The sequence below is a fragment of the Taudactylus pleione genome, unplaced genomic scaffold, assembly GCF_031769625.1.
Source record: "Taudactylus pleione unplaced genomic scaffold, aTauple2 ptg000188l, whole genome shotgun sequence".
NCBI lineage: Eukaryota > Metazoa > Chordata > Amphibia > Anura > Myobatrachidae > Taudactylus > Taudactylus pleione.
This window is the reverse complement of record NW_028284590.1, coordinates 3,254,288-3,267,503: the sequence shown is the minus strand read 5'-3', so window position 1 is coordinate 3,267,503 and position 13,216 is coordinate 3,254,288. Positions and strand designations below refer to the sequence as shown.

Below are 13,216 nucleotides of genomic sequence, written 5' to 3'. Positions count from 1 at the left end.
TTTTGTTGCCCAGTGGTATTTGCGGAGTGGCTCTAGACTGCACACCCTAATAGTAATGAAAGGTGCTCTCATGCTGAGATTTTATACTAAGCACAGGAAAAGAAAATTCAGATGCACTATGCCATCATTACTGTTCCAATTTAAATGTACATTGTAATTATATATCATATCAGAGATAGTTAGCATATCGTTGGCCAATGATCCGGGCCTGCCCACCAACATCATGGTCACCTGTCGATAACAATCTGGGTTCACATCTGGGGCGCAGGCCAGCCAAAGACACCTCCCCAGGGCATCACACGAAAAAAAGATCGACGATTAAGTGTTATAAAGACAATGAGTGTTGAAATAGTTACTAAAGTAAAAAATGTGTGAAAAAAAATACATAAATAATAAACTTAATACACATAGTCACTCTTTATATCACTCTTTAAGTGGGGATGCCCTGAAGAGGCCCAGCTGGAACAGCTCAGGGGGCCCCACAGCTTGGTCCCAGTACCACTCCATTACTTAGACTTTCCTTTGCGGTGTCAAATCTGGCTTTATAGCTGCTGCTCTCCAAGGGAGCATAGAACTTCCTGCTGGCTACGCTACTCTGGCAACTCGTGCATGATCCCTTAGGCCTTCGAATGCTACACCAGGAGCCACCTTGCTGTCTGCACACGGAGTGTTGCTGGACAGATTTTAATACGCGTCCAATTATAGAGAAAAACTGTTTATCCGAACTACTCTCTGTACTCTCTGGTCCAATTAATTTTGCGAATCAATGTTCATGCGTACTTCTAAAAGACACTATTTCAAAGATTGCGCACAATCGGTGGGTCAAAATGGTCTTTTGTTATGAGTGTTTTAGTCCAGGATTGCAAGAAATACAGCAGATTTTCTTGTTACCAGACAAACGCTGCTTGCTAAAGAGATTATGTGCTGACTGAGCATACCCTGAAACGTAGCAATACAGTTTAGAATCAGTAGTAGTAGATTGAGAGACTGATGGTGACCATTGGACAAACGTCAAGATGTATGTCGTTTCCAATGCTGGGTGCAATCTGGAAGAAAGGCGACGTCCTGAGACAACCGTTAGATTTCATAGTTGAAGGAGGGAGGGTATTTTGAGATTTCAAATTAAATATTTTGGGTAATGTGAAGAGGCCTAAGGTGCATCTGTAGAGACCCATAAGAGGTACTTATTTTGAAAAGTAAATTGTAGGACTTTGCTGGGAGTTACATAATTTGATATGGACTATACAACAGATTTGATGTTCTGTATATCTTTAATTTTAAGGTTGCAATGAATGTGTACGAGTTGTCTTCTGCAGCTGGGCTACCGTGTGAAATTGATCCGGCTCTAGTTGTGGCATTGTCATCTCAAAAATCTGGTATGTTGTATCTGTTGGGTGGATTTGTTTGTTTTAACCAAATGGTCAATATTTTCTGTTCTGTACTAATTTAAGATATGTCGAAATTACAAAATTAATGGTTATTTAAAATCTTGTAATGATATCTGTAAAAACTAGCACACCAAAGACAATTAGTAACTTTGTTTTTTAAGCAAATGTTAAGTAGATTTATTTTATTGATATTGAATGTAATTTTTCTTCTTCGGGGTCCATAGGGCTCCACAGGGAGACAATGGGGTGTAGATGGTGGATAGGAGGACCGGACACCAAACAGTTAAACTTTTGCTATCCCAGGATGAGGCAATTAGTTTGTCTTGGTGTCCGACAGGAGCTGGATCACAGTTAGAACAGTGGGGCTACTTTAAGCAGCCAAAGCTTTATTTTATTTTATTTCTTTTAATGGGTCTCATCAGCCTATCCACAACCTCAAATCTCTGAACAAGTTTATCAGGGTGCCCAGGTCTTGTATGGAAACCCTCCACTCTATTGTCCTAGCTATGGAACCTGGGACCTTTTATGGTATCTCTAGAGATTCAGGAAGCTTATCTACATGTACCTATAGCGCCATCCCATCAGTGGTATCTCTGGTTTGCTGTCCTACAACTACATATCCTATTTAAGGCGCTGCCCTTTTGGGCTTTCCACAGGTCTTTACCAAAATCATTGCAGTTATGGCAGCCCACCTGCGTCTACAGGGCATCGGGCTACTCCCATACTTGGACAATCTCTTGCTCTTAACACGCTCTACAGAGGTCCTTCATCGCCATCTTCAGGTACCCATTGCCTTTCTACAGAGGCACGGCTGGTTGATCAACTGGAAAAAGTCTTCCCTGGCCCCTTTACAAAACATGGTACATCTGGGAGCTCTTCTGGATTCTCAGGCTCAGAGAATTTTCCTGACCGCAGACAAGATCTCTGCACTGCAGCAATAAGTGTGCAGGTTACGCCACAGTCGCCAAGTGTCAATTCACTCAGCAATGCAGACCTTGGGGTCCATGGTATCCACCTTCAACATGGTGGAGTTCGCACAGTTCCACTCCAGGCCCCTAGAACACCTAATCCTCTCCAGGTGGAATGGGCTGCCCCATCTGATCAGATCCCAGACGATGGTCCTTTCACCATCAGTTTGCCTGTCCCTCTCCTGGTGGTTACAGACGTCTCACTTAACAAAGGCCGCCCCTTTTGGATCCCAGAATGGGTACTCCTCACCACGGACGCAAGCCTCCGCGGTTGGGGCACAGTGGCCAGCCAGCACTCCTTCCAAGGACGCTGGACACCAGCCGGGGCAATCTTGCCAGTCAACATCCTAGAACTCCGAGCCATCTACAGAGCCCTCACTCTGGCTCAGGATATTCTTCAGGGCAGGCCAGTACAAGTACAGTCCGACAACGCCACGGCGGGTGCCTACTTCAATCACTAGGGAGGCCCTCAAAGACGTTCAGCAATGGCAGAAGTGTCACACATTCTCACACGGGCCGAACGCCATCTCCGCAGTGTACATCCCGGGGATTCTAAATTGGGAAGTGGATTTCCTCAGCCATCACAATGTGTACGCTGGGGAGTGGTCTCCACACCCATAAGTCTATTTCAGCTCCTGATGGACAAATGGGGTCTACCGGATGTAGGCCTCATGGCCTCATGACACAACCACAAGCTTCCAGTGTACGGGTCCAGGACAAGGGACCCCGAAGCAGCATTCGTGGACGCCTTGTCAGGGGCGTACCTCTTCCCTCCAGTCTCCCTTCTTCCTTGGGTCCTTCAGAAGTTCAAGTAAGAAGGGGGCATGGTCCTGTTAGTAGCTCTGGCTTGGCCCAGACGCAATTGGTACTCCGATCTTCAAAATCTCTTCAAAGATGCTCCTCTCCAACTTCCTCAATGACCAGACCTGTTGTCTCAGAGTCCCTGTCTACATCCAGACCTGGCCCGTCTGTCTTAATAGGGATGTCTCAAGAGCCACGCCGTCAAAGGTCCAAAGGGTTTTCTCGCTCTGTGGTCCAGACCATGAAAGCGTAAGCCGGCCTCCGCCCGGATCGATCACCGGGTGTGGCATACATACTTCCAGTGGGGTGCTGCCAGAAGCTTTGACCCTCAGGTTTTTCGGGTTTCTAGAATCCTTGCCTTTCTTCAAGCTGGATTGGATCTCTGACTCCGCCTGGCCTCTCTGAATGTGCACTTCTCTGCTCTGTCCATCTGGTTCCAGCGCAGATTTGCTTTACTACCGGATGTTCACACCTTCCTTCAGGATGTCCTCCATATTCAACCTCCATTTGTCCCTCCAGTGGCTCCGTGGGATTTGTCAGAGGTTCTCCAAGCACTTCAGGATCCTCTGTTTGCACCCCTGGAATCAGTAGACGTCAAGTGGCTCACCGCAAAGACTTATTCTTATGGCTATCACGTCTGCCCATAGGGTGTGGGATTTAGGAGTGCTTTTTTGACGCTCCCCATTTCTGATCTTTCCTCCGGACAGGGCTGTTCTTCGGACTCACCCTGGCTTCCTTCTCGTTTCCACCTTAATGAGGAAATTGTAGTTCCAGCCTTCCTATCACCAGACCTCTCGGCAGGTGAGGCCTCATTGGATGTGGCCCGTGGTCCGAGGATCTACGTGGACCGTACGAGTTTCATCAGACAAACTGATTCCCTCTTAGTCCTATATGGATTTCACAAGAAGGGCTGGCCAGCTAATAAACAGACTCTGGCCAGATGGCTTCACATGACTATCTCACAGGCTGGTGTTCCTGTGCCGGTTACTGTCTCTGCTCTACTCGCTCTGTGGGTCCGTTGTGGGCAGTCCACAGTAGAGCGTCTGCCAAACAACTGTGCAAGGCGACCACGTGGTCTTCTGTCCACACCTTTCTTAAGTTCTATTCCTTTGATACATTTGCCTCTCAGGATGCATCATTTGGATGCCGGATTCTCCTCTCAGCTGAGGAGCGTCCCCATCCTCAAACAACTGCTTTGGGACATCCCCATTGTCTCCCTGTGGAGCCCTATGGACCCTGAAGAAGAAAAGGAGAGTTATGGCGGACGTACCTTTGTTAACTCTTTCTTTGAAGTCCATAGGGTCCACAGGGCACCCGCCCTGCCGCACCTGGCTTCTATGGGTTTCTTCTTTTGGTCACCAGTTTCCTTCTCTGTTGTGTGAGAGTGTGATTCTTCCATGTACCAGTCTTCCTTCTCTCCTATCCTGCTCCTGCCTTGGGCTTGTTGACAAAACTGATTGCCTCAGGCTGTGGGCGGGTATAGGGAAGAAGGAACGGAGCATCCTGGGATAGCAAAAGCTTAACTGTTTGGTGTCCGGTCCTCCTATCAACCACCTACACCCCATTGTCTCCCTGTTGACCCTATGGACTTCGAAGAAAGAGAGTTAACAAAGGTAAAGTTTACCATATCTCTCGTAATTTTTATCCATACAAGATGTGTCCTCATACACCTAGCCTCAATACGACATGCCGCGCGAGTCAGCCACCAGGACCCTTGCGACTTTGCTTGCTCCGAGAGTCTTTTTAGTTTCTGGCGAATAAAACTCTCAGCGCAAGCAGAGTCAGACGTGACCTGGCTGTCCTGCGGGACTGCAGCAGTAGTGTATTTGGGCACATCTGTAATTTTAGTGTTTTGTTTTTTCCCCCAATGACATTTAATTAAAGCTTTTAGGAATATTTTCCACAGCTCTCAAGGTAAAGCTGCCAAATCTTACATAGCTTACTTTTTTGATACAAAATAACTATTCGACCACATAGCGACAACGCGACAGACCAATGAATTTTATATTTAAGATTTGTCACTGTTTGTCTGTCCGGTTATGCATTTGGACAACCCTGCACCGATTGGGATGAAACCAACACGAGGTGGTCCTGGCCAAGTTTTTAGGGGAGTTAGGGTCCCGGTTGGACCTACCGTAGGTATACACTGGGCAGCACTTTGATCCGCAGAGCCTGCTCTGAGCCTTCCATTGGATAGATTTGGATGAAAACTTCACAGAGTGGTAACATTGGATCCCAGAAGACATATTAATCGGGTTAACGTTCCGGTCAGACCTCCCGCTGGTGCACTCTGGGCAGAACTTCGACCCGGGGAGTATGTTCTGGGCCTTTCACTGGATGGATTTGGATGAAAACTTCATAGAGGGGTGGCAATTGGTCTGGGATGCTTAATGGAGTGGTTGGGTCCCAGTCGGACCTCAGGCCCCGGAGTGCATCGGGCAGAACCTTGAGCCAGGGAGCCTATTCTGGGCCTTCCACTGGATGGATTTGGACAACATCACATAATAAAACTTAATAACGTGAAGATTTAAACCCGGGCAACGACGTGTACTTCTGCTAGTTGTAATATATTTTTGGGATCCATTGGAAGAGATGTCATTTGGAATTTGTTTAAAAAGTCTATTAGTACTATTAGTTTGACTCTGCTTGCTGAATACACTATTGTTCAATGTATGCTGTTAAATTGTTTAAAAGTGATTTGTCTGTAAAAAACCAGCAAGTTTTATACTGTGATTGTAGAAATTGCAGTGCCTGGTTTACCATGTTTTTTGGGAAAATGTGTAAGGCCCGGTACATATCAGAATGATGCCAATTTCCCTTTATCCCCGAACTAACCATATGGAGCGTACACACAATGCAATCATTCAAGCGACTGTTAGCTTAGGAGCTCCCAGGGGAGACTCAGGGTTAGGCACCCCCTTGGTGAGGTTAGGGTAAGGCTTGGGGAAGGGGGGAGGTTAGGGTTAGGCACCCCCCCCGGGAGACTTGGCGTTAGGCTGCGGGGAAGGGGCGTTAGGTTTAGGCACTTGGGGGGAGGTTAGGGTTAAGCACCCCTATGGGACGGTTAGGGGGGGGGGAGGTTAGTCTAGTAAATAGAAAAAAATACTTACCTGTCGGGATCTCATTGCCGGGCTTCCACTGTCGGGATTTGATGCGGCCGGCGGTAAATCATACTGATCCCGTTTATATAGGTGTTTACAGTGTGGTACATATGGCATGGTGAGAAAACAGCTGATGATTTTTTATTTCTGCCTGTGATTCCTTCCAGAAACCATCAGTCCAGAGGAGGAATATAAAATCGCCTGTCTCCTCATGGTGTTTGTGGCGGTGTCTTTGCCGACTTTGGCCAGTAACGTGATGTCACAATACAGTCCGGCCATAGAAGGTATTGCCGTGTCCTGCCTGCCCACCCATCCACACACACTACTCCGTAATCCAGCAGGCTGTGCTGAAATACCAAGCAGCTGTACACAAGCTTTACCGTTTGCTTTCCTCTCTTAGGTCATTGCAATAATATCCATTGCCTGGCAAAGGCCATCAACCAGATTGCCGCAGCCTTGTTTACTATTCACAAAGGGAGCATTGAGGATCGTCTTAAAGAATTCTTGGCAGTCAGTACATCTTATCTACTAGATATACATGTTTTGTTTTTTTCAGACCATGTTTTTTATTTTTATTATTTTCGTCAGTAATTTATGACTATGCTGTATCTATCGGATATGCATAAAAGTGATTTTATATGTATTATTGAAGCTTCTAAACTTTGTAAACAGTAAAAGCCATCTCGTAATGTAAGTGATCAATGCTGCAAACGTTATCCCACCGCTGTTACAATATAGCATTGTGTGCATTTATGTAACATGTTATATGTGTAGCTACAAACGTCTGTAAGCAGGATTCTGAATCTCACCATTGTTCCTGCAGCTTGCATCTTCCAGCCTGCTGAAAATTGGCCAAGAGACAGATAAAACTACTACAAGAAACCGGGAATCTGTTTATTTGCTGCTAGATATGGTAAGGTGACAAGAAAGCAATATCTCGCCTTATCCCTTAAGTTTGTTCTGCAGATATATCTGTCCGTCGGCAAGTGTGTAGAGGCGATCAGCCGATTGGCCGCAACACATGCAGCGACAGCTGCGGAAAGGGGGTCGCAAGGTGACCCCCGGCCCGCGGGACCCACAGCTGCCTGGAAGATGATGGTGTATATGAATGACCATCATCTACAGATATTTCTGCAAATCACTCGATCTGCAGAAATATCTGTGCAGTGTGTACCAACCTTAAGTTTGTTCTGTGGTACATTGGGTATTTTGGGGAATAATAGGCGTTTTTTAAACTGTTCACATTTAACTACAATATTTGTGCATGTGTAAGTCATTGGGCCTAGTGCAGGACGTGTAAGGGCCTATGCAGTTTAACATGTTTCTGGAAAATACATCAGTCTGTACCTGGAGAGGATGGATGGAGGAGGAAAGGGGGTTCTAAGTTAGTACAGTGTTAGGACAGTTGCAGCCTGGGGCACAGGAGCACTTATGCATTTTATTACTAGTAATTGGCTGTTTGTTACTGCACTGCAAATGCCTTATAAAGTGCGGATAAAAGAAAATATACTTGCCTGCAGTAAAAATACCATTCACGTTATTTCTGTCTGCATCCGTTACATCAGTGGTGCGTAACCTGCACCCTGTTTCATATATGCAATGAGGTTTATTAAATTGCCTTGCTTGGGGTCCCAGGGTAACGGCGCCCTGGCACTTGGGGTTCCAACTAAAACGGGTTCATCCCTACGGAATCGGTATGAAATAAGTTCCCGGCAGCGGAAGCCCGACAGCGCTGGAAATCCCGATCATTGATCAGTAAGTATTGACTAACCTAACCCTCCTTAGGGGTGCCTAACCCTAACCTCCCCCCCAAGTGCCTAACCCTAATACCCCCTCTAAGTGCCTAACCCCCCCCCCCCCCCTTCCCCACTGCCTAAACCTAAGTCCCCAGGGGAGGGTGCCTAACCCTCCCTCCCCCTAGCCTAACCCTCCTGGGGAGGTGCCAAACCCTAAGTCCTCCCCCGGGTGCCCTAAATCTAAACCCCCCCCCCCCCCCTCCCCACGGCTGTCCGCCCGTGGCGCCCGGCATCCTTTCGATCGGGATGCCGGGCGCCGGTCTCCCAGCGTCGGGGAAATGTCAGGCGTCTACATCTAGACGCCCAGCATTTCACCCTCGCCGGAATATGACAGTCGGGAAATTGTAATAAATATGTTTGGTGTATATAAGCATTGTTTATTTTTAAACTTTTTAAAATTATTTTATTTTTAAATTAACAGATTGTGCAAGAGTCGCCATTCCTGACCATGGACTTGCTGGAATCATGTTTCCCTTACGTCTTACTGAGAAACGCTTACCATGCGGTTTACAAACAAAGTGTCACATCCTCTGCATAAATATTTGCTTGATGAAAATACTAGTTTCTACCGGCTCTGTTTTGCCTAAAAACTATGGAGTACTTTTAATGGTTTGGACAATAAATACAAAACGGTTTTGTGACTTAAAACTCTTCCCTCCCATTCCATTGTATTTTTGACCAGTGGTTTCTTTATGCAGTTGTACTACCAGATAGGCTTGGTTGGTTGCACTTCACTGATATATAAATAAAAAAAAACAAACACAAAATTCTAGAAAAAAACAAAATAAAACCGAAAAAATATTTGATTTCTGGACAGTTACATGCAAAGAATGGGGAAATAGAGGGAGGAGGGAAGCACGAACACTACTTTTTGGCTGTTTTTTGATATCTGATCATGCAAAATATTATTGCTTGTTTATTTCAAAGAAATGTATTTAGTGATTATTTTAGATGGTGGTATAGGTGATATACATCTGTGTGTAAATTATTTCATATAGGGAGAGTTATAATCTGTACCTTTTTATGTTCTTATCGATAATGGTTTGGATAGGTGATTCTGTGATTTCCGTGTAGTAATTGCTCCATTTATGTTTCTTTTTCTTCCCAATCCATTCACCAAACTGAAGTGGAACAAAACAAAAAAAAAAATGCCCAGTTCTCCCATATTTTGCACATTGAGCATTTACAATACATAAATCCTCCCCTGTATTTTAAGCAGCAGCAAATGTTTGTAAAAAGCATAGTATAACTTTTTTTAGACTAATTTCCAAAATGCTCGGTTGGCATTAACATTACCATTGTACCCTGCTATATGATATGGTAAGATATTCTTATGCATTTCTCAAACGTTGATACATTGTTTTGTTTTTTTTCCTTAACCACTTTTATATGTTTTAAGTTTTTGAAATCCAAGTGTACCTTCCATAACATACAATAAACAATAGACTGTATCAAACGAACATGTTTGCCATGTGTATACATTTTTACATTTTGGTGGTATGTATTGCTTTAGAGATTTTGTTTTTGTTTTTTTTGTATTTTTTGTGTAATGTTTTTTTTTGTATATATAATTATATAGTTTTAAATGTAGACATTAATTCCATCAAACTACGCTAACCAGACTCTTTTTTTATTTTTTCCCTGTAACTCACCTGTTGCAGAAACTGGTAAAAAATAACCTAAAAAATACAAAGCCATGATAAATGCTAATATTTGAAATCCTTCCATCAGCATAAATTACACATTGATATTGATTTCTTTCAAACACCCCAATGGTGCCAGCAGACATTGAAGAGTCACAATTACTACAGGGGAGGGGGGAGGGGGGTGAGATTATGTTTGGAATGATAAAAAAAACAATAAGTAGTAGGGATTTTTTGTTGGAGGCGGGGTGGCTGAGGAGTTGTTTAAAAAAAAATATATATACATATAATTTTTTATTTTTTTTCAATAATAAAAAATAAGTGTTTTGGTCTTCATCTCTAACTTTGATCTCCAGTAGTAAGTGCCAGTGTTTGCTATCTTCCAATTGCTGGAACATTGAATATTCAAGGTGCTTGACTCATGATGATTATTATTATTATAAAGTCTTTTAAACCTGAAATGCTGTTAGTTTGTAATTTTTTTTTTCACTTTATATACATTCCTTATTTCTTGCATTATCTCTTTAATGCTGGTAACATTGTATGAAAATGAAAGGGAGGACATTCTCGAGAGATTCTGGTTAATAAGAATAAAAAAAGGGCAGCAGTGTGGCACAATGATTAGTTTGCTGCCTCACAGCACTGAGGTCCTGTGTTCAGTTTCCACCAAGATGTGTGGAGTTTGTATGTTCTCCCTATGTTTGCGTGGGTTTTCCTCCCACAATCCAAAAACATACTGGTAGGTTAAATTGGCTTCTGACATAAAAAAAACCCTATTGTGTATATGTTTGTGCCCATGTGAAAGGAAATACAGATTGTAAGCTCCACTGGGGCAGAGACTGGTGTGAATGGCTGAAATATTCTCTGTAAATCACTGCAAAATATGTGTGGACTATATAAATAACTGTTAATAAATAAATAAAATTAAATCGGCCCATCTGACATTTTATCTTTGGGTTGATGAATTGATGACTTGATTACAAAACATGTTTTAGCTTTGATATTCCTCTATTGCAGTGCTGCTTAATCTTTTTGTTATGTGTGTGTGTCCTTGTTAGTATATAATTATTCATCAAGGCCACCAAAAATAAATAATAATAAAAAAATTATATATATATATATATATATATATATATATAATATAATTTTTTTTCTTTTTTTTTTTTTTTTTTTCTTTTTTCCATTAGGCATCTGTTAAATCAGTAAGCTAAAGGTTCAATTCCGGAAGTGCCTTATTGATTTTGCCCTTCTGTTCCTTCGTTTGGATGGGATTAGAAGCTACCCTCTGTTACTTGTATAGTTTGAAATACTAATAATAGTACTAACTATGAAATATTAGTCATGAGAAGAATATCTCCTCTTACTGTACTTTATTCTACAGCATAATGTAGATAGTGGTGAAAGCTGTTCACTTGTTACCCACAGTGACCAGGGAGTGATGACAAATCTCTTAAAATCAAGGCAATATGGGGGGATTCAATTGTCGGCGAAGGGTGCGAATTGCCGCCGCGTTTAAACACCGTCAATGGCAGCCCGTTTCTCAACCTTTGCCTGGCTGGTCGAATACCCTTTTTGGGATAGCAAAAACTTTTGTGGGAGATCCCGGTGCCATAAAACGTGCAAATTTAGCCGGGCGAACAGATTCACCCTTAATTGAATTCCCCCCTACATCCCTAATGAAATGTACCTGTTAAATATAGCCTTACCTGTGTTATAAATTATAAACATCAATATAATTTTAAAAAGTCATCTATAGATCAGGTGTAGACTGCCTGTAACACTCTAGCTGCTGTGGAACTACACAACCCAGCATTCCCTGCCAGAACTTTACTATTAGCGCATGCTAAAACTGTGGCAGGGCATGCTGGGATGTTTAGTTCCACAGTAGCTGGAGTGCCACAGTTTGTCTACCCCAGGTATAGAGCCAGTTATTCTGTGATTTGAGCTGAACTACTAGGATCACCGTGAACTGATCCACTGTGGTCATTGATTGACCATATACACAAATGTCCCGGTGATCATCAATTGACCACATTTCCCAGTCTGGTTAGTAGTTTTGGACCCCACACAGGCTAAAGGCCCCCATACATCAGAGACTGATTGCCGCGATACAGAGATGTGTGTCGGCGGAACTGTGAAATCCAACATGTTGGATTTCACAGATTGCCGATCAGGATAAAAAAATGATCGTGATTGGCAGATCGGTGAAATTTAACATGTAGAATTTCACCGATCCTGCGACGGATTGTGGAACATCGATGTCCGCCGGTCGGCATTTCCGATCACAGCGATCCATCTCTGATGTATGGGGGGCCTTTAGATCACTTTGTTAGACCAGTGTTTCCCAAACTCATTCTTATGGAGCATACACACGGTCAGATTTGTCAGATGAACGATTTGAACGATTTTACCAAAGTTTTGAACGATTTTTGACTGCATTAAAATGAATGGAATCGTCCAAGTCTGACTGCAAACACATCAGATGTCAGATATCGTTATCTGACAAACGGGAACGCGCATCGATCATCGTCCATCGCTCAGGCATGTCAGATTTTCCTCCAGATATGAACGACTGAACGATTTTTAAATCGTTATCGTTCAGATCTGAAGGAAAAATCTGACCGTGTGTATGCACCATTAACCGTGCATGTTTTTCAGGTCTCACAGAATCACAAGGAAAATAATTAGCTCCACCTGTGGATCTTTTGAAATGTCGGTCAGTAATGAATGCACCTGTGCACCAACTAGGAAAAATGGAAACTATGCACGGTTAGTGCTTCCTGAGGAATGAGTTTGGGAAACACCGGTTTAGACAGACTTAAACAAGTGTATGAGGACAGGTTTTTTTTTTTTTTTTTTTTTAATTTATCCCAAAAACTTGTAATAGAATAATTACCATCCCTAAAAGGTAAGTAAGGTACATGAAATCCTCAATTTTTTTTTTATTATTTTATTTTAAATGTTGTCCATTGAGATGCTTTAAATATTTATTGTATATCTTACCATTACATAAACTAGAGATGACATGTAATAAAAATTTTAGATTTTAGCTCATATGGAGATATTTCCATCCATGACAGTGCATTAAATAATCCTCTGCAAAAGCTGTGTTGTTTGTATTCTATTGACCAGGGGTCTTCAACCTTTGGCCCTCCAGCTGCTGTGGAACTACACATCCCAGCATGCCCTGCCACCGTTTTGATATAACAGCATGCTAAAACTGTGGCAGGACATCCTGGGATCTGTAGTTCCACAGCAGCAGGAGGGCCAAAGGTTGAAGACCCCTGCTATAAACTGTAGCAGTCCTCATATTGGCCAAATTACCAAGCAATTACTGCTGAATAAGGTATGGGGTCAGCAGGAATTCACTCGCCAATCTTAAGATTTATTATAACGTTTTTTTTCCAAAATTTTATTTTATTTTTTTGACTACCTAAAATTCCTTCAAATGGAGGGCCACAACATGTACACATTTAGCATGACTGAGCAATGCTGCTCCATGGTGCAATCACGGCTGCC

At 43.0% G+C, this 13,216-nt stretch overlaps 1 protein-coding gene across 4 annotated transcripts in view; it reads left to right on the top strand.

The window, feature by feature from the left end:
• The window catches only part of NCKAP1 (NCK associated protein 1), a 128,876-nt gene extending 118,250 nt beyond the window's left edge, over positions 1 to 10,626 (top strand). For all 4 annotated transcript variants that reach the window (XM_088476364.1, XM_088476366.1, XM_088476363.1 and 1 more), the window contains 5 exons: positions 1,283 to 1,376; positions 6,426 to 6,542; positions 6,659 to 6,768; positions 7,082 to 7,171; positions 8,476 to 10,626. In XM_088476364.1, coding sequence (XP_088332490.1) covers positions 1,283 to 1,376; positions 6,426 to 6,542; positions 6,659 to 6,768; positions 7,082 to 7,171; positions 8,476 to 8,592 — 528 coding nt within the window. In that variant the 3' untranslated portion in view covers positions 8,593 to 10,626. The remainder of the gene's footprint in view (positions 1 to 1,282; positions 1,377 to 6,425; positions 6,543 to 6,658; positions 6,769 to 7,081; positions 7,172 to 8,475) is intronic.
• The last annotated feature ends 2,590 nt before the right edge of the window (positions 10,627 to 13,216 follow it).